This window comes from Toxotes jaculatrix, chromosome 7 (genome assembly GCF_017976425.1).
Source record: "Toxotes jaculatrix isolate fToxJac2 chromosome 7, fToxJac2.pri, whole genome shotgun sequence".
NCBI lineage: Eukaryota > Metazoa > Chordata > Actinopteri > Toxotidae > Toxotes > Toxotes jaculatrix.
The window spans coordinates 5027929-5055046 of record NC_054400.1 but is presented as its reverse complement, the minus strand read 5'-3'; the positions used below and the strand labels follow the sequence as shown (position 1 = coordinate 5055046).

Sequence of the window (27118 nt, the reverse complement as noted above, 5' to 3'; positions counted from 1 at the left end):
TATGACATTTTGAGGTGAAAAAAATTTTTGACTTTTTTTGTCCGATTTTGATACCTTACTATACTATGACGTTTTTTATGACATTTTGAGGTCAAAAAAAATTTTGACTTTTTTTGGCCGAAAAAAACGCCTTACTATACTATGACGTTTTTTATGACATTTTGAGGTCAAAAAACATTTTTGACTTTTTTTGGCCGAAAAAAACGCCTTACTATACTATGACGTTTTTTATGACATTTTGAGGTGAAAAAAATTTTTGACTTTTTTTGTCCGATTTTGACGCCGTACTATACTATAACGTTTTTCATGACATTTTGAGGTGAAAAAAAATTTTGACTTTTTTTGTCCGATTTTGACGCCTTACTATACTATGATGTTTTTTATGACATTTTGAGGTGAAAAAATTTTTTGACTTTTTTTGGCCGATTGTGACGCCTTACTATACTATGACGTTTTTTATGACATTTTGAGGTCAAAAAAAGTTTGGACTTTTTTTGTCCGATTTTGACGCCTTACATTACTATGACGTTTTTTATGACATTTTGAGGTGAAAAAAATTTTTGGCTTTTTTTGGCCGATTTTGACGCCTTACTATACTATGACGTTTTTTTATGACATTTTGAGGTAAAAAATTTTTTTTGACTTTTTTTGGCCGATTTTGATGCCTTACTATACTATGACGTTTTTTTATGACATTTTGAGGTGAAAAATTTTTTGACTTTTTTTGGCCGAAAAAAACGCCTTACTATACTATGATGTTTTTTATGACATTTTGAGGTGAAAAAAAAATTTGACTTTTTTTGTCCGATTTTGACGCCTTACTATACTATGACGTTTTTTATGACATTTTGAGGTGAAAAATTTTTTTGACTTTTTTTGGCCGAAAAAAACGCCTTACTATACTATGACGTTTTTTATGACATTTTGAGGTGAAAAAAATTTGTGACTTTTTTTGTCTGATTTTGACGCCTTACTATACTATGATGTTTTTTATGACATTTTGAGGTGAAAAAATTTTTTGACTTTTTTTGTCCGATTTTGACGGCTTACTATACTATGATGTTTTTTATGACATTTTGAGGTGAAAAAAATTTGTGACTTTTTTTGGCCGAAAAAAACGCCTTACTACACTATGATGTTTTTTATGACATTTTGAGGTGAAAAAAATTTTTGACTTTTTTTGTCCGATTTTGACGCCTTACTATACTATGATGTTTTTTATGACATTTTGAGGTGAAAAATTTTTTTGACTTTTTTTGTCCGATTTTGACGCCTTACTATACTATGACGTTTTTTATGACATCTTGAGGTGAAAAAAAATTTTGACCTTTTGTGGCCGATTTTGATGCCTTACTATACTATGATGTTTTTTATGACATTTTGAGGTGAAAAAAATGTTTGACTTTTTTTGGCCGAAAAAAACGCCTTACTATACTATGACGTTTTTTATGACATTTTGAAGTCAAAAAAAATTTTGACGTTTTTTGGCCGATTTGGACGCCTTACTATACTATGATGTTTTTTATGACATTTTGAGGTGAAAAAAATGTTTGACTTTTTTTTGGCCGAAAAAAAACGCCTTACTATACTATGACGTTTTTTATGACATTTTGAGGTCAAAAAAAATTTTGACTTTTTTGGCCGATTTGGACGCCTTACTATACTATGATGTTTTTTATGACATTTTGAGGTGAAAAAAATTTTTGACTTTTTTTGTCCGATTTTGACGCCTTACTATACTATGACGTTTTTTATGACATTTTGAGGTGAAAAATTTTTTTGACTTTTTTTGTCCGATTTTGACGCCTTACTATACTATGACGTTTTTATGACATTTTGAGGTGAAAAAAATTTTTGGTTTTTTTTGTCCGATTTTGACGCCTTACTATACTATGATGTTTTTTATGACATTTTGAGGTGAAAAATTTTTTTGACTTTTATTGGCCGAAAAAAACGCCTTACTATACTATGATGTTTTTTATGACATTTTGAGGTGAAAAAAATGTTTGACTTTTTTTGGCCGAAAAAAACGCCTTACTATACTATGACGTTTTTTATGACATTTTGAGGTGAAAAAAAATTTTTGACGTTTTTTATGACATTTTGAGGTGAAAAATTTTTTTGACCTTTTGTGGCCAAAAAAAACGCCTTACTATACTATGATGTTTTTTATGACATTTTGAGGTCAAAAAATTTTTGACTTTTTTTGGCCGAAAAAAACGCCTTACTATACTATGACGTTTTTTATGACATTTTGAGGTGAAAAATTTTTTTGACTTTTTTTGGCCGATTTTGATGCCTTACTATACTATGATGTTTTTTATGACATTTTGAGGTGAAAAAATTTTTTGACTTTTTTTGGCCGAAAAAAACGCCTTACTATACTATGACGTTTTTTATGACATTTTGAGGTCAAAAAAATTTTTTAAGTTTTTTGGCTGATTTTGACGCCTTACTATACTATGACGTTTTTTATGACATTTTGAGGTAAAAAAATTTTTTGACTTTTTTTGTCCGATTTTGACGCCTTACTATACTATGATGTTTTTTATGACATTTTGAGGTGAAAAAATTTTTTGACTTTTTTTGTCCGATTTTGACGCCTTACTATACTATGACGTTTTTTATGACATCTTGAGGTGAAAAAAATTTTTTGTCCTTTTGTGGCCGATTTTGATGCCTTACTATACTATGATGTTTTTATGACATTTTGAGGTGAAAAAAATGTTTGACTTTTTTTGGCCGAAAAAAACGCCTTACTATACTATGACGTTTTTTATGACATTTTGAAGTCAAAAAAAATTTTGACGTTTTTTGGCCGATTTTGACGCCTTACTATACTATGACATTTTTTATGACATTTTGAGGTGAAAAAATTTTTTGACTTTTTTTGTCCGATTTTGACGCCTTACTATACTATGACGTTTTTTATGACATTTTGAGGTGAAAAAAAATTTTGACTTTTTTTGGCCGAAAAAAACGCCTTACTATACTATGACGTTTTTTATGACATTTTGAGGTCAAAAAAAATTTTTGACTTTTTTTGTCCGATTTTGACGCCTTACTATACTATGACGTTTTTTATGACATTTTGAGGTGAAAAATTTTTTTGACCTTTTGTGGCCGATTTTGACGCCTTACTATACTATGACGTTTTTTATGACATTTTGACGTGAAAAATTTTTTTGACTTTTTTTGTCCGAAAAAAACGCCTTACTATACTATGATGTTTTTTTATGACATTTTGAGGTCAAAAGAAATTTTGACGTTTTTTGGCCGATTTTGACGCCTTACTATACTATGACGTTTTTTATGACATTTTGAGGTGAAAAATTTTTTTGATTTTTTTTGTCCGATTTTGACGCCTTACTATACTATGACGTCTTTTATGACATCTTGAGGTGAAAATTTTTTTTGACCTTTTGTGGACGATTTTGATGCCTTACTATACTATGATGTTTTTTATGACATTTTGAGGTGAAAAAAAATTTTGACTTTTTTTGGCCGAAAAAAACACCTTACTATACTATGACGTTTTTTATGACATTTTGAGGTGAAAAAAATTTTTGACTTTTTTTGTCCGAAAAAAACGCCTTACTATACTATGACGTTTTTTATGACATTTTGAGGTGAAAAAAATTTTTGACTTTTTTTGTCCGAAAAAAACGCCTTACTATACTATGACGTTTTTTTATGACATTTTGAGGTCAAAAGAAATTTTGACGTTTTTTGGCCGATTTTGACGCCTTACTATACTATGACGTTTTTTATGACATTTTGAGGTCAAAAAAAATTTTGACTTTTTTTGTCCGATTTTGACGCCTTACTATACTATGACGTTTTTTATGACATTTTGAGGTGAAAAAATTTTTTGACTTTTTTTGGCCGAAAAAAACGCCTTACTATACTATGACGTTTTTTATGACATTTTGAGGTGAAAAAAATTTTTGACTTTTTTTGGCCGAAAAAAACGCCTTACTATACTATGACGTTTTTTATGACATTTTGAGGTGAAAATTTTTTTTGACTTTTTTTGGCCGATTTTGATGCCTTACTATACTATGATGTTTTTTATGACATTTTGAGGTGAAAAAAATGTTTGACTTTTTTTGGCCGATTGTGACGCCTTACTATACTATGACGTTTTTTATGACATTTTGAGGTCAAAAAAAGTTTGGACTTTTTTTGTCCGATTTTGACGCCTTACATTACTATGACGTTTTTTATGACATTTTGAGGTGAAAAAAATTTTTGGCTTTTTTTGGCCGATTTTGACGCCTTACTATACTATGACGTTTTTTTATGACATTTTGAGGTAAAAAAATTTTTTTGACTTTTTTTGGCCGATTTTGATGCCTTACTATACTATGACGTTTTTTATGACATTTTGAGGTGAAAAAATTTTTGACTTTTTTTGGCCGAAAAAAACGCCTTACTATACTATGATGTTTTTTATGACATTTTGAGGTGAAAAAAAAATTTGACTTTTTTTGTCCGATTTTGACGCCTTACTATACTATGACGTTTTTTATGACATTTTGAGGTGAAAAATTTTTTTGACTTTTTTTGGCCGAAAAAAACGCCTTACTACACTATGATGTTTTTTATGACATTTTGAGGTGAAAAAAATTTTTGACTTTTTTTGTCCGATTTTGACGCCTTACTATACTATGATGTTTTTTATGACATTTTGAGGTGAAAAAATTTTTTGACTTTTTTTGTCCGATTTTGACGCCTTACTATACTATGACGTTTTTTATGACATCTTGAGGTGAAAAAAATTTTTGACCTTTTGTGGCCGATTTTGATGCCTTACTATACTATGATGTTTTTTATGACATTTTGAGGTGAAAAAAATGTTTGACTTTTTTTGGCCGAAAAAAACGCCTTACTATACTATGACGTTTTTTATGACATTTTGAAGTCAAAAAAAATTTTGACGTTTTTTGGCCGATTTGGACGCCTTACTATACTATGATGTTTTTTATGACATTTTGAGGTGAAAAAAATGTTTGACTTTTTTTTGGCCGAAAAAAAAAACGCCTTACTATACTATGACGTTTTTTATGACATTTTGAGGTCAAAAAAAATTTTGACTTTATTGGCCGAAAAAAACGCCTTACTATACTATGATGTTTTTTATGACATTTTGAGGTGAAAAAAATGTTTGACTTTTTTTGGCCGAAAAAAACGCCTTACTATACTATGATGTTTTTTTATGACATTTTGAGGTCAAAAGAAATTTTGACGTTTTTTGGCCGATTTTGACGCCTTACTATACTATGACGTTTTTTATGACATTTTGAGGTCAAAAAAAATTTTGACTTTTTTTGTCCGATTTTGACGCCTTACTATACTATGACGTTTTTTATGACATTTTGAGGTGAAAAAATTTTTTGACTTTTTTTGGCCGAAAAAAACGCCTTACTATACTATGACGTTTTTTATGACATTTTGAGGTGAAAAAAATTTTTGACTTTTTTTGGCCGAAAAAAACGCCTTACTATACTATGACGTTTTTTATGACATTTTGAGGTGAAAATTTTTTTTGACTTTTTTTGGCCGATTTTGATGCCTTACTATACTATGATGTTTTTTATGACATTTTGAGGTGAAAAAAATGTTTGACTTTTTTTGGCCGATTGTGACGCCTTACTATACTATGACGTTTTTTATGACATTTTGAGGTCAAAAAAAGTTTGGACTTTTTTTGTCCGATTTTGACGCCTTACATTACTATGACGTTTTTTATGACATTTTGAGGTGAAAAAAATTTTTGGCTTTTTTTGGCCGATTTTGACGCCTTACTATACTATGACGTTTTTTTATGACATTTTGAGGTAAAAAAATTTTTTTGACTTTTTTTGGCCGATTTTGATGCCTTACTATACTATGACGTTTTTTATGACATTTTGAGGTGAAAAAATTTTTGACTTTTTTTGGCCGAAAAAAACGCCTTACTATACTATGATGTTTTTTATGACATTTTGAGGTGAAAAAAAAATTTGACTTTTTTTGTCCGATTTTGACGCCTTACTATACTATGACGTTTTTTATGACATTTTGAGGTGAAAAATTTTTTTGACTTTTTTTGGCCGAAAAAAACGCCTTACTACACTATGATGTTTTTTATGACATTTTGAGGTGAAAAAAATTTTTGACTTTTTTTGTCCGATTTTGACGCCTTACTATACTATGATGTTTTTTATGACATTTTGAGGTGAAAAAATTTTTTGACTTTTTTTGTCCGATTTTGACGCCTTACTATACTATGACGTTTTTTATGACATCTTGAGGTGAAAAAAATTTTTGACCTTTTGTGGCCGATTTTGATGCCTTACTATACTATGATGTTTTTTATGACATTTTGAGGTGAAAAAAATGTTTGACTTTTTTTGGCCGAAAAAAACGCCTTACTATACTATGACGTTTTTTATGACATTTTGAAGTCAAAAAAAATTTTGACGTTTTTTGGCCGATTTGGACGCCTTACTATACTATGATGTTTTTTATGACATTTTGAGGTGAAAAAAATGTTTGACTTTTTTTTGGCCGAAAAAAAAACGCCTTACTATACTATGACGTTTTTTATGACATTTTGAGGTCAAAAAAAATTTTGACTTTATTGGCCGAAAAAAACGCCTTACTATACTATGATGTTTTTTATGACATTTTGAGGTGAAAAAAATGTTTGACTTTTTTTGGCCGAAAAAAACGCCTTACTATACTATGATGTTTTTTATGACATTTTGAGGTGAAAAAAAAATTTGACTTTTTTTGTCCGATTTTGACGCCTTACTATACTATGATGTTTTTTATGACATTTTGAGGTGAAAAAATTTTTTGACTTTTTTGGTCCGATTTTGACGCCTTACTATACTATGACGTTTTTTATGACATTTTGAGGTCAAAAAAAAAATTGACTTTTATTGGCCAATTTTGACGCCTTGGGCTTTAAACTTGCCAACCCAGAGGAGGTGGCGTGGGACAGAATGCTGTCAAAGCTGAGAACATGGACATGGACAGTCCCTCCCACCCGCTCCCTGAAACTGTGAACAATCTGGGAAGCATCTTCAGCAACAGTCTTCTGCTACCACTGTGCTCTAAGGAACGGTACAGGAAGTCATTCCTGCCATCCGCCATCAGACACTATAACACATCTGTGTCTTTGCTCACAAACCTGGACTAATGCATCATCTAGGGTGCCCTATAAGTCTCAGTTACATTAACTGTATATATATGTAATATATATATTGTATATGTATATATTTACATGTATGTGTGTATATATATACTTATATATTTATGTATGTGCAATTGTCTCCTGCTTTGTGTGTGTGTATGTGTATATAAGACCCCCTCCTGTATATATTGTATTTCTTTTTCCAAATCTATTTTTCCTTTAAAGAGTGTATTTATTGTTTCCTTGTGACTGCTGCTACAAACGAATTTCCCCACGGGGATTAATAAAGTATCTCTATCTATCTATCTATACTATGAAGTGTTTTATGACATTTTGAGGTCATTCTAAAATCCAACTTTTTTTGAAGACTTACGTCCATATGACTTGTTTTATGACATTTTGAGGTCTGAAAAAAATCTTACTTTTTTTGACATATTTTGATGCCTTACGACCGTACAGCATGTTTAATGACATTTTGAGGCAAAAATTTTTTTGACTTTTTTTGGCCGATTTTGACGCCTTACTATACTATGACGTTTTTTATGACATTTTGAGGTCAAAAAAATTTTTGACTTTTTTTGGCCGATTTTGATGCCTTACTATACTATGACGTTTTTTATGACATTTTGAGGTCAAAAAAAATTTTGACTTTTTTTGTCCGAAAAAAAACGCCTTACTATACTATGACGTTTTTTTATGACATTTTGAGGTCAAAAAAAATTTTGCCGTTTTTTGGCCGATTTTGACGCCTTACTATACTATGACGTTTTTTATGACATTTTGAGGTCAAAAAAATTTTTGACTTTTTTTGTCCGATTTTGACGCCTTACTATACTATGACGTTTTTTATGACATTTTGAGGTGAAAAAATTTTTTGACTTTTTTTGGCCGATTTTGACGCCTTACTATACTATGACGTTTTTTATGACATCTTGAGGTGAAAAAAAATTTTGACCTTTTGTGGCCGATTTTGATGCCTTACTATACTATGATGTTTTTTATGACATTTTGAGGTCAAAAAAATTTTTGACTTTTTTTGGCCGAAAAAAACGCCTTACTATACTATGACGTTTTTTATGACATTTTGAGGTGAAAAAAATTTTTGACTTTTTTTGTCCGATTTTGATGCCTTACTATACTATGACGTTTTTTATGACATTTTGAGGTGAAAAAATTTTTTGACTTTTTTTGGCCAAAAAAAACGCCTTACTATACTATGATGTTTTTTATGACATTTTGAGGTCAAAAAATTTTTTGACTTTTTTTGTCCGAAAAAAACGCCTTACTATACTATGATGTTTTTTATGACATTTTGAGGTCAAAAAATTTTTTGACTTTTTTTGGCAGAAAAAAACGCCTTACTATACTATGACGTTTTTTATGACATTTTGAGGTCAAAAAAATTTTTGACTTCTTTTGTCCGATTTTGACGCCTTACTATACTATGACGTTTTTTATGACATTTTGAGGTCAAAAAAATTTTTGACTTTTTTTGTCCGAAAAAAACGCCTTACTATACTATGACGTTCTTTTATGACATTTTGAGGTCAAAAAAAATTTTGCCGTTTTTTGGCCGATTTTGACGCCTTACTATACTATGACGTTTTTTATGACATTTTGAGGTCAAAAAAAATTTTGACTTTTTTTGTCCGATTTTGACGCCTTACTATACTATGACGTTTTTTATGACATTTTGAGGTGAAAAAAATTTTTGACTTTTTTTTTCCGATTTTGACGCCTTTCTATACTATGACGTTTTTTATGACATTTTGAGGTGAAAAAAAATTTTGACCTTTTGTGGCCGATTTTGACGCCTTACTATACTATGAAGTTTTTTATGACATTTTGAGGTGAAAAAAAATTTTGACCTTTTGTGGCCAAAAAAAACGCCTTACTATACTATGACGTTTTTCATGACATTTTGAGGTCAAAAAAATGTTTGACTTTTTTTGGCCGAAAAAAACGCCTTACTATACTATGATGTTTTTTATGACATTTTGAGGTGAAAAAAATTTTTGACTTTTTTTGGCCGAAAAAAACGCCTTACTATACTATGACGTTTTTTATGACATTTTGAGGTCAAAAAAAATTTTTAAGTTTTTTGGCTGATTTGGACGCTTTACTATACTATGATGTTTTTTATGACATTTTGAGGTCAAAAAATTTTTTGACTTTTTTTGGCCAAAAAAAACGCCTTACTATACTATGATGTTTTTTATGACATTTTGAGGTGAAAAAATTTTTTGACTTTTTTTGTCCGATTTTGACGCCTTACTATACTATGTTTTTTATGACATTTTGAGGTGAAAAAAATTTTTGACTTTTTTTGTCCGATTTTGACGCCTTACTATACTATGACGTTTTTTATGACATCTTGAGGTGAAAAAAATTTTTGACCTTTTGTGGCCGATTTTGATGCCTTACTATACTATGATGTTTTTTATGACATTTTGAGGTCAAAAAAAATTTTGACTTTTTTTGGCCGAAAAAAACGCCTTACTATACTATGACGTTTTTTATGACATTTTGAGGTGAAAAAAAATTTTGACTTTTTTTGTCCGATTTTGATACCTTACTATACTATGACGTTTTTTATGACATTTTGAGGTCAAAAAAAATTTTGACTTTTTTTGGCCGAAAAAAACGCCTTACTATACTATGACGTTTTTTATGACATTTTGAGGTCAAAAAACATTTTTGACTTTTTTTGGCCGAAAAAAACGCCTTACTATACTATGACGTTTTTTATGACATTTTGAGGTGAAAAAATTTTTTGACTTTTTTTGTCCGATTTTGACGCCGTACTATACTATAACGTTTTTCATGACATTTTGAGGTGAAAAAAAATTTTGACTTTTTTTGTCCGATTTTGACGCCTTACTATACTATGATGTTTTTTATGACATTTTGAGGTGAAAAAATTTTTTGACTTTTTTTGTCCGATTTTGACGCCTTACTATACTATGACGTTTTTTATGACATTTTGAGGTCAAAAAGATTTTTGACTTCTTTTGTCCGATTTTGACGCCTTACTATACTATGACGTTTTTTATGACATTTTGAGGTGAAAAAAAATTTTGACTTTTTTTGGCCGAAAAAAACGCCTTACTATACTATGACGTTTTTTAATGACATTTTGAGGTGAAAAAAAATTTTGACTTTTTTTGGCCGAAAAAAAAACGCCTTACTATACTATGACGTTTTTTATGACATTTTGAGGTCAAAAAAATTTTTGACTTTTTTTGTCCGAAAAAAACGCCTTACTATACTATAACGTTTTTTATGACATTTTGAGGTGAAAAAAATTCTTGACTTTTTTTGGCCGAAAAAAACGCCTTACTATACTATGACGTTTTTTTATGACATTTTGAGGTCAAAAGAAATTTTGACGTTTTTTGGCCGATTTTGATGCCTTACTATACTATGACGTTTTTTATGACATTTTGAGGTGAAAAATTTTTTTGACTTTTTGTGGCCGATTTTGACGCCTTACTATACTATGATGTTTTTTATGTCATTTTGAGGTCAAAAAAAAATTTGACTTTTTTTGGACGAAAAAAACGCCTTACTATACTATGACGTTTTTTATGACATTTTGAGGTGAAAAAAATTTTTGACTTTTTTTGGCCGATTTTGACGCCTTACTATACTATGACGTTTTTTATGACATTTTGAGGTGAAAAAAATTTTTGACTTTTTTTGGCCGATTTTGACGCCTTACTATACTATGACGTTTTTTATGACATTTTGAGGTGAAATTTTTTTTTGACCTTTTGTGGCCGATTTTGACGCCTTACTATACTATGACGTTTTTTATGACATTTTGAGGTGAAAATTTTTTTTGACTTTTTGTGGCCGATTTTGACGCCTTACTATACTATGATGTTTTTTATGTCATTTTGAGGTCAAAAAAAAATTTGACTTTTTTTGGACGAAAAAAACGCCTTACTATACTATGACGTTTTTTATGACATTTTGAGGTCAAAAAATTTTTTGATTTTTTTTGTCCGATTTTGACGCCTTACTATACTATGATGTTTTTTATGACATTTTGAGGTGAAAAAAATTTTTGACTTTTTTTGTCCGATTTTGACGCCTTACTATACTATGACGTCTTTTATGACATCTTGAGGTGAAAAATTTTTTTGACCTTTTGTGGACGATTTTGATGCCTTACTATACTATGATGTTTTTTATGACATTTTGAGGTGAAAAAAAATTTTGACTTTTTTTGGCCGAAAAAAACGCCTTATTATACTATGACGTTTTTTATGACATTTTGAGGTGAAAAAATTTTTTGACTTTTTTTGGCCGAAAAAAACGCCTTACTATACTATAACGTTTTTTTTGACATTTTGAGGTGAAAAAATTTTGTGACTTTTTTTGTCCGAAAAAAACGCCTTACTATACTATGACGTTTTTTTATGACATTTTGAGGTCAAAAGAAATTTTGACGTTTTTTGTCCGATTTTGACGCCTTACTATACTATGACGTTTTTTATGACATTTTGAGGTGAAAAAAATTTTTGACTTTTTTTGGCCGAAAAAAACGCCTTACTATACTATGACGTTCTTTATGACATTTTGAGGTGAAAAAAATTTTTTGACTTTTTTTGTCCGATTTTGACGCCTTACTATACTATGACGTTTTTTATGACATTTTGAGGTGAAAAAATTTTTTGACTTTTTTTGGCCGAAAAAAACGCCTTACTATACTATGACGTTTTTTTATGACATTTTGAGGTGAAAAGAAATTTTGACGTTTTTTGGCCGATTTTGACGCCTTACTATACTATGACGTTTTTTATGACATTTTGAGGTGAAAAAAAATTTTGACTTTTTTTGTCCGATTTTGACGCCTTACTATACTATGACGTTTTTTATGACATTTTGAGGTCAAAAAAATTTTTGACTTCTTTTGTCCGATTTTGACGCCTTACTATACTATGACGTTTTTTATGACATTTTGAGGTGAAAAATTTTTTTGACCTTTTGTGGCCGATTTTGACGCCTTACTATACTATGATGTTTTTTATGACATTTTGAGGTCAAAAAAAAATTTGACTTTTTTTGGACGAAAAAAACGCCTTACTATACTATGACGTTTTTTATGACATTTTGAGGTGAAAAAATTTTTTGACTTTTTTTGGCCGAAAAAAACGCCTTACTATACTATGACGTTTTTTATGACATTTTGAGGTGAAAAAATTTTTTGACTTTTTTTGTCCGAAAAAAACGCCTTACTATACTATAACGTTTTTTATGACATTTTGAGGTGAAAAAATTTTTTGACTTTTTTTGTCCGAAAAAAAACGCCTTACTATACTATGACGTTTTTTTATGACATCTTGAGGTCAAAAGAAATTTTGACGTTTTTTGGCCGATTTTGACGCCTTACTATACTATGACGTTTTTTATGACATTTTGAGGTGAAAAAAAATTTTGACTTTTTTTGTCCGATTTTGACGCCTTACTATACTATGACGTTTTTTATGACATTTTGAGGTCAAAAAAATTTTTGACTTCTTTTGTCCGATTTTGACGCCTTACTATACTATGACGTTTTTTATGACATTTTGAGGTGAAAATTTTTTTTGACCTTTTGTGGCCGATTTTGACGCCTTACTATACTATGATGTTTTTTATGTCATTTTGAGGTCAAAAAAAAATTTGACTTTTTTTGGACGAAAAAAACGCCTTACTATACTATGACGTTTTTTATGACATTTTGAGGTGAAAAAAAATTTTGACTTTTTTTGGCCGAAAAAAACGCCTTACTATACTATGACGTTTTTTATGACATTTTGAGGTGAAAATATTTTTTGACTTTTTTTGGCCGAAAAAAACGCCTTACTATACTATGACGTTTTTTATGACATTTTGAGGTGAAAAAAATTTTTGACTTTTTTTGTCCGAAAAAAACGCCTTACTATACTATGATGTTTTTTATGACATTTTGAGGTGAAAAAATTTTTTGACTTTTTTTGTCCGAAAAAAACGCCTTACTATACTATGACGTTTTTTTTATGACATTTTGAGGTCAAAAGAAATTTTGACGTTTTTTGGCCGATTTTGACGCCTTACTATACTATGACGTTTTTTATGACATTTTGAGGTGAAAAAATTTTTTGACTTTTTTTGGCCGAAAAAAACGCCTTACTATACTATGACGTTTTTTATGACATTTTGAGGTCAAAAAAAATTTTGACTTTTTTTGTCCGATTTTGACGCCTTACTATACTATGATGTTTTTTATGACATTTTGAGGTGAAAATTTTTTTTGACCTTTTGTGGCCGATTTTGACGCCTTACTATACTATGATGTTTTTTATGACATTTTGAGGTCAAAAAAATTTTTGACTTTTTTGGCCGAAAAAAACACCTTACTATACTATGACGTTTTTTATGACATTTTGAGGTGAAAAAAAATTTTGACTTTTTTTGTCCGAAAAAAACGCCTTACTATACTATGACGTTTTTTTATGACATTTTGAGGTCAAAAGAAATTTTGACGTTTTTTGGCCGATTTTGACGCCTTACTATACTATAACGTTTTTCATGACATTCTGAGGTGAAAAAATTTTTTGACTTTTTTTGGCAGATTTTGACGCCTTACTATACTATGATGTTTTTTATTACATTTTGAGGTGAAAAAATTTTTTGACCTTTTGTGGCCGATTTTGACGCCTTACTATACTATGATGTTTTTTATGTCATTTTGAGGTGAAAAAAATTTTTGACTTTTTTTGGCCGAAAAAAACGCCTTACTATACAATGACGTTTTTTATGACATTTTGAGGTGAAAAAAAATTTTGACTTTTTTTGTCCGATTTTGACGCCTTACTATACTATGACGTTTTTTATGAAATTTTGAGGTGAAAAAAATTTTTGACTTTTTTTGTCCGATTTTGACGCCTTACTATACTATGACGTTTTTTATGACATTTTGAGGTGAAAAATTTTTTTGACCTTTTGTGGCCGATTTTGACGCCTTACTATACTATGATGTTTTTTATGACATTTTGAGGTCAAAAAATTTTTTGACTTTTTTTGGCAGAAAAAAACACCTTACTATACTATGACGTTTTTTATGACATTTTGAGGTGAAAAAAAATTTCGACTTTTTTTGACTGATTTTGACGCCTTACTATACTATGACGTTTTTTTATGACATTTTGAGGTCAAAAAAAAATTTGACTTTTTTTGGCCGATTTTGACGCCTTACAGCCGTATGACATTTTTTATGACATTTTGAGTTGAAAAAATTTTTTGACTTTTTTTGTCCGATTTTGACGCCTTACTATACTATGACATTTTTTATGACATTTTGAGGTCAAAAAAAAATTTGACTTTTTTTTGGCCGATTTTGAAGCCTGACTATACTATGACGTTTTTTATGACATTTTAAGATGAAAAAAATTTTTGACTTTTTTTTGGCCGTTTTTAACGCCTTACTATACTATGACGTTTTTTATGACATTTTCAGGTCAAAAAAAAAATTGACTTTTTTTGGCCGATTTTGACGCCTTACTATACTATGACGTTTTTTATGAAATTTTAAGACAAAAAAAATTTTGACTTTTTTTTGGCCGATTTTGACGCCTTACTATACTATGACGTTTTTTATGAAATTTTAAGATGAAAAAAATTTTGACTTTTTTTGGCCGATTTTGACACCTTACTATACTATGACATTTTTTATGACATTTTGAGGTGAAAAAAATTTTTGACTTTTTTTGGCCAATTTTGACACCTTACTATACTATGACGTTTTTTGTGATATTTTAAGATGAAAAAATTTTTTGACTTTTTTTGGCAATTTTTGATGCCTTATTGCCGTATGACGTATTTTATGACATTTTGAGGTCAAAAAATTTTTTGACTTTTTTTGGCCCATTTTGACGCCTTACTATATACTATGAGGTTTTTTACGACATTTCGAGGTCAAAAATTTTTTTTGACTTTTTTTGGCTGATTTTGACGTCTTACGGCCGTATGACGTATTTTATATTTTGAGGTCATACTAAAATCCAACTTTTTTGGCATATTTTGACTCCTTAGTATACTATGACATGTTTTATGACATTTTGAGGTCTCAAAAAAATCCGACTTTTTTTGGCATATTTTGAAGCCTTACCGCCGTATGACATATTTTATGACATTTTGAGGTCTGAAAAAAATCCGACTTTTTTTGGCATATTTTGAAGCCTTACCACCGTATGACATATTTTATGACATTTTGAGGTCTGAAAAAAAAATCATGTTTTTTGGCATATTTTGAACCCTGACGGTCGTATGACATGTTTTATGACATTTTGAGGTCTTACTTGTTATGACCGAACAAGGGCTCGAACCCAAATGCACGACTCAACAGGCAAAGTACAAATAGTTTTTATTATCAAAGTACCAAAAGAAAATCACTCAAAGAGGAAAAAGCATTCAGCAATCAACAAGAAACAAAAAATTACTCTTACAAGGAAAAAACAGACCTCAATCACTAAGAAAAAAAATCACTCTCACGAGGAAAAGGCCGAACTAAATAACTGACGAAGTAAAGTAACAAAACAATTCTGAATTAACAATAACAAAGACCAAACAAAAGATATCAATGCAAAACTAGACACAACTGGCTCAGGACAAAGGGAGACGCAGACAATATATAGACATGAGGTAATGGGGAACAGGTGGAAACAATCAGGGCGGGGAAGACAATCAGACAAGCAGGAACACAAAAGGAAGGGCAAGCTACCTGAAACACAAAGGGAGAACAGGTTACAAAATAAAAGCGGAAATCACAAGAACACAGACAGAAGACAAAAGCTTAACAACAGAGTTTTCTGGATATGACATTACTAAAATATATTTTTTGGCACATTTTGAAGCCTTACGGCTGTATGACGCATTTTATGACATTTGAAGTCTTACTAAAATCCAACTTTTTTTGGCATATTTTAAAGCCTTACGGCTGTATGGTGTGTTTTATGACATTTTGAGGTCTTACTAAAATATTTTTTTGGCATATTTTGAAGCCTTATGGCCGTATGACATGTTTTATGACATTTTGAGATCTAGGGTTAGGAGTGAGGAATTGAGCCTGTTAGGTTAACTCTCCTGTTCCTGAGAACAGGAGAGAGAAAGTAAGTCCAAAAAATAGGAAGAAGTGTTTTGTTAGTAAAAAAAAATTTTAGAAAATCAATAAATAAAAGTGTGTGCCAATGATGTTTTGACCCCTGTGGGTCTTCTTCAGGTAAGGCACATGTAAAAATAAGGATGTCTGCTTGCGGCCAGGAGAGATGTTATCCCTTTGCTGGTCAGAGCAGAAATGAAGGAACACTCCCCTGTGCTGCTATCCACCTTCTATCAATTCACCTTCTATTGTCCCTGCTGACATGCAGCCTGAACTACACTTGTAAGTACGAAAGCCTGACTGTGTGTTTATCAATGTCTAACTCTCAAGCATTGTGTTCCACACTGCCCACAGTCTCCATGCTGGAAAGAGCAAGAACACTTTATTCATTGTTCTGGGTGCTGATGTTGTGAATGGCACAATAGCAAACCATTTCCAGAAAAGAAATACTTCTGTATGTTGTGTAGCACTATGAAAGTAACCCTGATGGTTGACCTCCTTTGGGTGCCACTTCACACAGTCTGGATGGACTGCTGTATGTGGGAAAAAAAAGCATTTCCTTGAAACTTGACACAGAATCACTGCAGCTCTTGTGTTGTGATGCAGTTGTTTAGGATGAGCTGTCTTGGCAGGCCTGGTGCTAACAGAGCAGAACCTGTTGCCTGGTGGAAGTGCAAAGGCGCTGGGCCGTGTTAAGGGACCATTCATTAATCATCCAGAGGGGAGAAGTCTGGAAGGAGAGTCTGGACAGAGAAAGGTTTGCCCGGGGGTGCAGCTGGTCCTGACGCTTCTGGCTCAGAGGTCTGTGCTCCGTTCCACATTTCCTCTGCCCTTGTTGTCACACTGTGTCCCCCTCATCCTGTCCCATCTTTGGTCGCCAACTTCATAGTGCATTCTAAGCACTTCTCTATGACTCAACCTCCCTCAAAGTCCTCATCCTTTGAGCATTTTTTGGTCAACCTCAAGCCTCTCTGTAACTTCTCACCTCTTTCGACAAAGCTTAGTTTGCTCACCCTCGATTTCCCTTCCCTTCTCCCTGCAATGCCACGTGCCCCCACCCCTTCCCCCCACTAACAAGATGAATGCCAGCCGCCTCTGGTTCAATTAAACCAACACTTTTAACTTGGCTCCTTCTCCCCCTGCATGCCAGAGGTGCCCCCATCCATCCAAATGAAAAATCACCAAGCAAAAATCAATTAGTGCTCCCTTAACAAGTATATTTTACACTAGGAGACAAAACGGAGGAGGGGTGGGCTTTTTCTTATACAATGTGCTGAGAATGTAGCTCAAATTTTCATTTGATACTTCTATTGAAATTACAGAGATACTGGTGTGGGAAGATAAAAGAGAATGAGCCTAATCTGCCAGTTCATCGGAGGACAGTGGAAATAGAACCCACTTTTTGTCACAAATCCACTGCCTTTGACCAATCAATTTTGAAAAATCCCTCAAGCTGTCACTCTTTTGTGTCATGTCATATCATCATTACACCAGGGTACAATGAGAAGGACAGCGTAAAATGAAATAGCTATTCTTACTGATGGAGTCAACATAAGTTATAAAGTTATATATAAGTTATTAAGTGATGCTCCGAGAATCAATACCATTTCTTAAAATAATATGATGGTGAGGCGTGGGTGTTGTACGAGAGAGGACTATCAAAATTTTGTTAGACATTTAGCCTTGGAAGATTATGTAAGATCAGTATTAAGACTCCATTTACGCTTCACCGATTCATGTGACTCGAGCTGATAGAACAGCTGTTGAAAGTGTAACCAAGACCAAGACCTTGTGATTAGATTTTGATATTTTTACTTTCTGAAAAACAAAAGTGAGACTAAAATCCATTATTTTCTCAAATACTAATCCATAAATACCAAAAAAAAAAAAAGATGTCTGCCACAACAACAGTAGTAAACATTGCCAGTGTTACTCTGGCTTATTTTGTAGTCAGTCCCATAGAAGGAGGAATTTAAATGCTAACTTCAGGTGATGAAATTAAAGAGGTGTGAGCACATATCCCTGTGAATGAAACACATGGCTGGAGTCACAGTTTTGCCTTCTACCAGGAGAAGTTAAGGACCAGCTGGAAGTCAAATTAGCTGCTAACACTAGTGTTACTCATCGTGTGTCGACTGCTCCTGACAGTTTTTTTTTTTGTTTTTTTTCCTGCCAGTGCACACGTCAGGCATTTTTTATGATACTGGTGCTTCAGACAGAGCTGTACATGATGTTCCCGACATCTCTTTCAGTGTGGTATTGTTGTGGATAGCTCTAAACAGGTTTGTTTAGAGCGAACAGGAGAGACACAGGTCACAGATACAGTAGAAGCACAGGAGTGCATAGAAAGATCAGTTTTTGACAGCTGCATCGCTTTTTTCCCAAATTTCATCAGAATTCTGGTCTCTGGCTCTTGTATCAATTTTCCAGTTTCACTTTAAGGGGTAGATGTATTAAGACCCACTGATGAATTTTGAGCAAGATGCAAGAAGGAAGGAGAATCATGTGTGTACAGCGTGAGGAGTCATTTTGTGGCATGTGTTACAGTGTGTGTTTTTGTGTCATGCCATGCAAACAGCTGTGCCGGTAGCTACCTTTTTAAAGTTGCTGTGCTTGCTGGTCCCCTGCTCTGCGTTCTGGTTGTGAATGATGTCCAGAGGAGTCTCTCTCTCTTTCAGCTTTAGACTTTCAATCTCCGTCTTAAGCTCATTCAGCTGCTCCTGCAGATGCTTGCTCTTCTCCATGTACTCGACCCTAAACATGGAGAAATTGCGAGTAGGGAGACAGCTCAGTAGATTATCCTTTCAGTACTTTATTAAAAGATGCAGCCTGCTTTTGTAGGCTATTTTCAGTTTGTCAAACCAAATGAGTATGTCTGTCTCTATGAGCAGGTAAACAATTTCTGACCAAATTTGTCATCTGCATACACTGAAAATTTCCAAGTTTCCATCACAGTCTTTTCTCAAGTCTTCTGACCAGTCAACTACCAGTACTGGACCTTTAGTCTCTCTGCTCACTCACTACTCACCTAATTACATAATTAGATGACAAAGAAGAGCCACGTCATTTATTCACCTCCAAAGTCGGGGTCATACACATCTAAACATTGTTTTTCTTGTCTGCAATCACTGACACCACATGTTAGAGGAAATAAAATGGTTGAATGCTGGCAGTGACATCAGTGACAGCTAATGCAGGAGGTCAATTGCTCAGCTGAACTCCTGAATTAAAATGTGCATATTTAAAAGTGATGGTGCTCCTCTAAGTATAATACTGTATTAAGCTGCATATTCCTCAAAAACATTTCGAGATTATTTAACTACCCTGAAATAGATTTTTTTTCAGCAGCTTTTTAATCAGTTCCCTCTGCTGATTAACAGTTACATCAGGCTAAAACACAGAAGCAAAAAGTGTAAAAATGCAAACTTGCTAACATCCAAAACATCAGACAGCATCAGCAGAGCAGGGCTGGCCACTCACTTCTCTTTTTCGATCTCCATGGAGAGGCGTTTCATGTCAGTATCTTTAAAGTCAAAGCTGAGGTTCTCCCTGCTGAAGTTCAGGTCGGGAGGCATGCTGTCAGGAGGTAGTCCAGGAGACTAGGAGGGAAGATGGATAGAGAGATTAGACGGGAGGACAAGATGAAGACGAACTGACAATAAATAAAGCTGAAAATTGGGATAGAGTAAAGAACTGGACGTGAAAGGAAAGGAAAAAATTGAGGAAAATATAGGAAGGGTGGAAGACAGCAACAAGGGAGAGGATTACAGCACATATAGGGGGAAAGGCAGAATGTATAGGAAAGATAGGTGCAAGCAGGACACAAGGACACAATGATCATATATATAGACCATTTAAATGAACAGTTAAAAGGGAGGAAGGGTAAAAAAAAAAAAAGATGAGGGCCAGAGACCATAAACGCACACATATATGCTTTCAGATCCTGACCAAATGTCTGAAATGCATTGGCCACATGCCAACTCCACAAAAAGTGGACCTAATACACAATATATATGTAAATCCATTTGTTGGCATGTGAATCCAAACTACAGCGTGGATACATTTGAAGGAAATATGGTCTGGCAGAGCATAGGGGCAATTTGACTGAGGCTGACGGAAATAGGAACTGTGTACTTGTGCGAGTGTGCATGTATATGTTTGTCTTTGTTAGCTGTCACTAAGGAGCTGATTAGTGTATAGTGGCAACATGTCTTTTGTATGTATGTGCACTAGTGTGTGTGTGAATGTGTTTTTGGCTCTTCATTCACAAGCATCCAAAAGAGTAGTTCTATATAAATGTCTAGCATCTCAATACGTATCTGTGTGTGTGCATGTGTGTACATATGTGTGTAAGCAGATGAATGTGTAGTGTGTGGGCTTTTAGCGTGTTAGAAGCTCTTGCTGAGGCTGCCTTATGAGCTGCATGATCTTATGCAAGAATCTCTTGTTCATTTTGGCTTTGTGGGGATACAACTGCACGTGTGAGGGTGTGTATGTGTGTGACTGTGTGCCAGTGTATGTGTGTGCTGTTCACAGTCAAGATAAAACTCTTAAACCTGTGCAGCCACAGCACATTTTCATACCAGCAGTAGGAGCTCATGCTCCCTCCTGGCTCATACTACTGAAGAAGTGGTATTTTTCTGTGAAACACTTCTGCATGTACAGCTCTTCCCTACTGGGAGTGTATTTATGTACTGCATAAAATGTGTATTATGCGTATTTCTTTTATGCATGTGTGTACATGTACGTGTGTATTATATTACGGCTTTCCACACACACATATACACACACAGACATGCCTATGCAATTTTATTGCTGTTTTCAATGACAGTCTAAAGTGATTTTCTTAAATTGCTTCCAAAAAAATAAGAAATGAAATGAAATGAAATGAATGTAAAAAAATAGAATAGAAAATAGAATTTTCAGAAATGTAAATTATATTACATTTAGAGTGATGTTTAGCAATGCGTAGAGCTGAAACATTTAATCAGTCTAAAGAATATTAATCAGAAACTATTATGAAAATTGATTAATCAAGACTATTAGAGATGTCACCGCGTGCTGGAGGATATTGTGGTCAGCATTTTTCATTATTTGCGGGCGTTTAATAGCACAAAAGATTAATCGAGAAAATAATCAACAGATGAACCAATAACAAAAATAATTGTTGGCTGCAGCCCTATTAATATGCACTGTCCCTATTCAATAAACCAGTAAATAAGCAAATAGCTGAGGAGCTGGAATCGGCAAATATTTTGTTATTTTATTTGATAAATGACTCAAAGAGCAGAATTCTCACTGATTTATTTCCTGCTATAGACTAATCAATGAATAGTTTCAGTCTACTTGACCATTTACATCTGACTTTGTCAATTGTGGGTTTTTTTTAATTGTTTAAAGTATATGTGAGTAAGTATGTGTCTGTTACCGTATAGGCAGCCTTGCTGGTAATCTCCAGCAGCTTGTGCTTTGCCCTGCGCTCCGATTCCCTGGCTTCCTGCAAGTCCTGTTTCAGCTGCTCAGCCTCCTTGGCCCTGAGGGACAAACAGACAGACTGATGCAGTTAATACTTTAATTCACCCACCAGTCCTTTAAAGGAAACAAAATTATCTGAATTGAATTCAAAATTATCTTACATAATTGCCACGCCGGTACAAATCAGGAACATCACTTTGTTATTACTCAGATGATCAATGTATCACCCCAGCAGACAATCATCTCTCACTTCACTGTTCCACCACCGAGTTTGTGCACAGTGATGTAAAAAATGTTATATGGGGATGATTACATTTCTTTTGATTGTGTTCCTGAACACTCAGCAGATCCTCACTGATGTGGGGGAGCTATGTGCCTCAAGAGTTTGAGTGGACATAGTCATTTACATGTTGAGTACTACGGGTTTAAATTTTTCTGCTGCAGAAAAGTGCTCATCCCGAAATTGCAGTTACTGTCAAGTGGTTAATGGTGCCCATTTGAAATGAATGCCTAATAAATTGTGAAGTAGAGGCTGTGAAGTGATATTCTCGGTATCTATGTACACTGTTTTATTTTGAAAATGACTGAAGTTCTTTGCTACAATGATTGGCATCTATCAAGCTTTACAGGGTGCTGATTGAGGCTCACTCATCTAGTCCCAGCCTCCTTAGCCACCTGACCTCCAAAGAAATAAAAAAAAGTCAGCAGCAAATATCCTAAATATTTGATCTGAACCACTCTGGGAAGCAGAAAAGAGAAAATGACAAAATTTCTTTTTAAAGAAAAGATAAAAAACACATCAAAAAGACAGTTTCAGCACTGTGGAGCTTCAGTGTGTAGTAAAAAAGACTGTTTGATAGGGACTCCTACCATCAATCGATACTACTGCTAACAATTAACTAGCACAAATTAACTGCTGTGCCTCAGACCGAGGGGGAGGGCTGCAGAACAAAAGCTTTCTCCCTTTTACTTCTTTGTGCAGTACTGTGCCTGTATCTGCATGATTACCTGCTTTTCAGCTGCAGTGCAAGAACAAAGCCTTAGAAATTAAATGATTTTAAACAAGTTAGAAGTTCTCATTCTTTGATCGAGCTATTTAAATGCAGCTGCGTTACCTAGCCCTGTGCTCGGAGCATATCAACTGACTTCTGTGCTGCTGAGCAAACTGATGTGCAGCAGCATGTTTGCGCACCTTGACAAACAGTATAGTAACTCAAAAACTTTTGGGAGGCTCATGAGTTGAGGAAGTTATTTAGCAACTGCGTTTTGATGCTTCTGTCAGCCTCCTCAGTTCGAGGGATTCGCATTTCAAATAAAGAAAAAAAAGGTTTCGAATGTATCCAAGATGTGGGAATAAGTTATTTAAAGATCTAAAAACACTACGCATGTTGGGTGTGTGACTGCGTATGTCTGGGATGGATACAAAGAGAATTTGGGTATGGGAGTCATGGTGATAAGAGAAACAAAGCCACACAGCAGCTAAAGATAAACAGATGTATATTCACTGCAGTATGTATGGCTGTATGCTCCACATTCATCCACCCGTTCCTTCGTTCTCCTCATTCCCCACCTCCTTTCCGACTCCTCAGCCATCTTGAGAGCCAGCATCTCCGCCTCCAGCATCTTCTGCTCCATGAGTCGCCGCTCCTCCTGGCCACGGATGGCGGTTACTTTGATGCGCTGCATCTCTGTCTCAGCCTCAGCAGCTTTCTGGGCCAGCAGCTTGGCCTCCTCCTCCGCGATCTGGGCCTTTTCAGCCAGCAGGTCCGCTGTCTGCTCCGAACGCAGCTGGAGAGGGGCAGGAAGAGGGAGGGGCAGAAAGGGCAAACACAAGGAAGGGGACAGGGGAGAAGAGAAAAGTTGAAAGTGGGAGAGGAGATGGGGAAATCGAGCAAAGAAAAATACAGCAGGAGCAAGGGAGATTGATGGAGGAAAAGGAGGCAACAGTGAGAGACATTAATGGGAACGAATAAGTAGATGATTAGAAGAGGAGGAGATAAAGTGAAGATAATACTTGTATTTTATATCTGGCGTATATGTGACATCAACAGCCAACTAAATGGTGGTTTTCTAGGCTTACCAGGGCCTCGTTGGCCATGTGAGCCTCGTCCTGCAGCTGAATCAGCCTCCTCTCCAGTTCGTCCCTGGCTCTCTCTGCCTCCTCCCGCAGCTGCTTCTCCCTTTGCAGACGCTGCCTCTCCATCTGAACAACACAGACAGGCGGAGTGTGGGCAAAGAAAAGCGGATTTGGTGGGAAAAATTAATGGAAATATGGAAATTTAGTCAAACTTGGCAGTACATTTGCATGGAAACTTGGCTAATGGCATGGTCAACCCCATCCCCTCTTCTTCTTTCACCATTGTCAGTACCTGTTTTCTGGCCCTCTCCTCTCTGGCCTGGGCCTTCATCTGCTGCACTTCAAGCGAGTCTACCCGACGACGACGCATAAACAGGTCATGGTTCCCTATACACAGCTGAAGGATCTGCACAAGAGAACAAAAAGAAACAGGATGACGGCTTCCAAAAGAAGAATTTGGTGAAAGAGCTATATTTACCATTCACAGCTTTTACCATCTCAGCTGCACTCACCAGCTTGTTGACTCTCAGCCGTGATGAGTTGAACTTGAAAACATTGGTTTTTTTGTCCAGAGGTTTGATGGTAAACTAAACAACGAGGAGACAAGAATCCAGGTCACAACAAAAACTGATGTTCAAAGCAGTGAACTCTGTTCCACTTTTAATTTTTAAATGAGAAACAAATCTAACTCTAACTCTAGCTCTACATTCAATTATCAACAGCTTTTATTCAAATACAAGCACCAGTCTTTATCATGAGGTACAACAGCAGATTCTCCCACCTCCTTGTCGCTGTAGGAGATGTTGCGGATCTCATTCCAGGGGAAGGAGCACTTGGGCGTCAGCCTGTTGTCTGGTTCGTAGATGTGCAGGCCCAGGGCATCCACTCCCAAAAGAAGATCTGTTCCCTTTTTATTCTAAACCACATCAGCAGAGTAAACAAAGGTTTTTTTTATTATCCATCTGTTAAAGGATAGTAACGAGCAGTTGTGAGACCAACCCTCCAGCCAGCATTCATTTGTGTCTGCATTTAAAAGAGATGGCACTGTGGTGACTCTTCTTGCCAAAATTATTTGTTAGAGCTGAACTGAACAATGCCAGTTGCAGTGTGTATATGCTGTCTGGCCTTGTTTACTTGAAAGGTAATGCTACAGTGAATTACTTAAGCTGAGGCTGACTTGTTGGTGGTATTTTAAAATGTCTCGGCCTTTTAGGGAATGCCTTGATAAAGGCCAGAGTCACCTCAAGTGAATTTCTGTTTGTTAAGCATTATTACAGGTTTGTTTTGGTCATGACTCACCCAGAAAAAATCCAGTGCCAAACAGCAGCCATTATTTACCCCCAAAACATACAAATTTGTTTATAAAATGCTGAAGATTCAAAACTAAAGGACTGAACTTTCATATGGGCTTACTTTGTAAAGATATAGCAAGGCAGCATTGTCTCACCCTGATTAAAAAGTAATTGACGCCATACATGTCCAGGTCCTGAGCTATTTTTAAATACTCCATTTCGGCTTCATCCCTGGTTCAAAGACAGACCGAGAGAGAAAGAGATTGAGAAGGATCCAAGGGAATGGAGAAGAGAGGGAAGGAGAGAGGAAGGGTGGGAAGGAGAGGAGGTGCAGAAGTGGAGAGAAAAAAAGAGATCAGACCTTGTTTCCTCTGCTTTTGTGTGTAGCATCAGTCATGTTGTGTGATCTATAAAAACTGCCACATAGCTCTTGCGAGGGTGAAAACATAAGCGCAGTGCTGACACAAAGCACAACCATAATTCGCTAACAGGCTTTAGAGGTTATGCTTGATGGAGAGGAAGACTTATTCTGATGCCTCCAAGCCTCTAAATACTGCGACAGAGAAAAGAAATGCATCAAACTCTTTTCTTCTTTCTCTCTGCAGCCTGGTTGGCAGATCTGTTGTGATTTCAGGGTCAACTCAGCAAAAAAGAACATTAGCATACTTTGATGGCTGAGGAAAAATCAGGGCATCCTGGCACCCATGCTTTTAATAACTGGCTGTTTGATATGGGTGGTAGGAAAATTGATGATTTAAGCTTCATCAAAGTTTAAACAGGCAAGAGAGCATTATGCCAAGTAAACAAATCCTAACTAGGTTGGACACTGAGTACATTCTGACTTCAGAGTGGGTCAGAAGAAGTTTAAATGGTAATGTTTGATTAATGCTGCGAAAGGGCAAAACACTAGAGCTGCACTCTATAAAAAAAGAACATGAAGATGCACACTGCATGTCTGTCAGATATCTTTGATGTTGTGCTGAGATCAGTTTTTAATAATAAAATTAGGAATACAATTTGAATAATGTGGATGTTTTGAATAATGAGGAAGTTCTAAAATTATGTGGACCAAAATACAGATGAAATAAACCTTTAACTGTATGGTGCCACCTGGGGATGGATGTTACACTACAATACTAATATGGTAGCAATGAAAATGTGTCCATAGGAAACTGTACAAACACCCAGATTTGTAATTTTGTTTGTCTTTCATCAGACAGTTTCTAATTTTAATTTATTTCTGAATAGGTCTTATTCAGTTGCTTGGGTTCAAAGAACATCTGATACGTTTTTTTGTTCAACGAAAAAAGTGGTTGCTGATTGCTGATTTTTAGCAGGTACAATACTTATCATCTTACTTTTGCACGTTAGCACTAAACTAAATGTTAGCACTAAACAGAAAATACTGCTGAGGCTGTTGAGAGCGTCATTAGTATGACCTGTGGCAAATTTCATGGCAACTCATCTAATAGTTGCTGAGACATTTCAGCCTGGACCAAAGTGGTGGAGTGACCGACTACTGCCATCCTTAGAGCCACGCCACTGGCATGGACAACAACCTGTTTATATTTCTCAAAGAAAAGTATCTGTAAAAAAGGAAAACATTGTTTTGGAAGTGAAAAAAACTCAGGTACTTAAAGGATTTAGTAGTGTCATCTGAAGGCCAGTGACCTCCCTCCTGTGCCCCCGCTCACTTACTAAACAATTAAAATGCTAAAGGTGTTGGGACCACCAACCACGCTGGGGTTGGACGGGTTATTGATCGGCACCAGTGACTCAATTATTACTTTTCCAAGTGCTGAGGCCTTTGGCTTTTAGAACTCGATTTCCAGCACAAAACTCCCCACCCACGGGAGTTTTAAGACACTCCACATCCCTCACACTTACTCCCCATCCATTTTCAACTTAGTTCGGCTTAGTGGTGGAGCAAAGTGCCATAGCAGAGCAACTGATTTTCATTCCCG

At 34.5% G+C, this 27118-nt stretch overlaps 1 protein-coding gene across 2 annotated transcripts in view; it reads right to left on the bottom strand.

Annotated features, from left to right (window-relative positions):
* The window catches only part of nf2a (neurofibromin 2a (merlin)), a 61538-nt gene that overhangs the window by 22326 nt on the left and 12094 nt on the right, over positions 1-27118 (bottom strand). For both annotated transcript variants that reach the window (XM_041041336.1, XM_041041337.1), the window contains 9 exons: positions 25310-25385; positions 24644-24778; positions 24375-24449; positions 24155-24268; positions 23866-23988; positions 23356-23573; positions 21739-21844; positions 19791-19909; positions 18905-19064 (listed from right to left, as the gene is read on the bottom strand). In XM_041041336.1, coding sequence (XP_040897270.1) covers positions 18905-19064; positions 19791-19909; positions 21739-21844; positions 23356-23573; positions 23866-23988; positions 24155-24268; positions 24375-24449; positions 24644-24778; positions 25310-25385 — 1126 coding nt within the window. The remainder of the gene's footprint in view (positions 1-18904; positions 19065-19790; positions 19910-21738; positions 21845-23355; positions 23574-23865; positions 23989-24154; positions 24269-24374; positions 24450-24643; positions 24779-25309; positions 25386-27118) is intronic.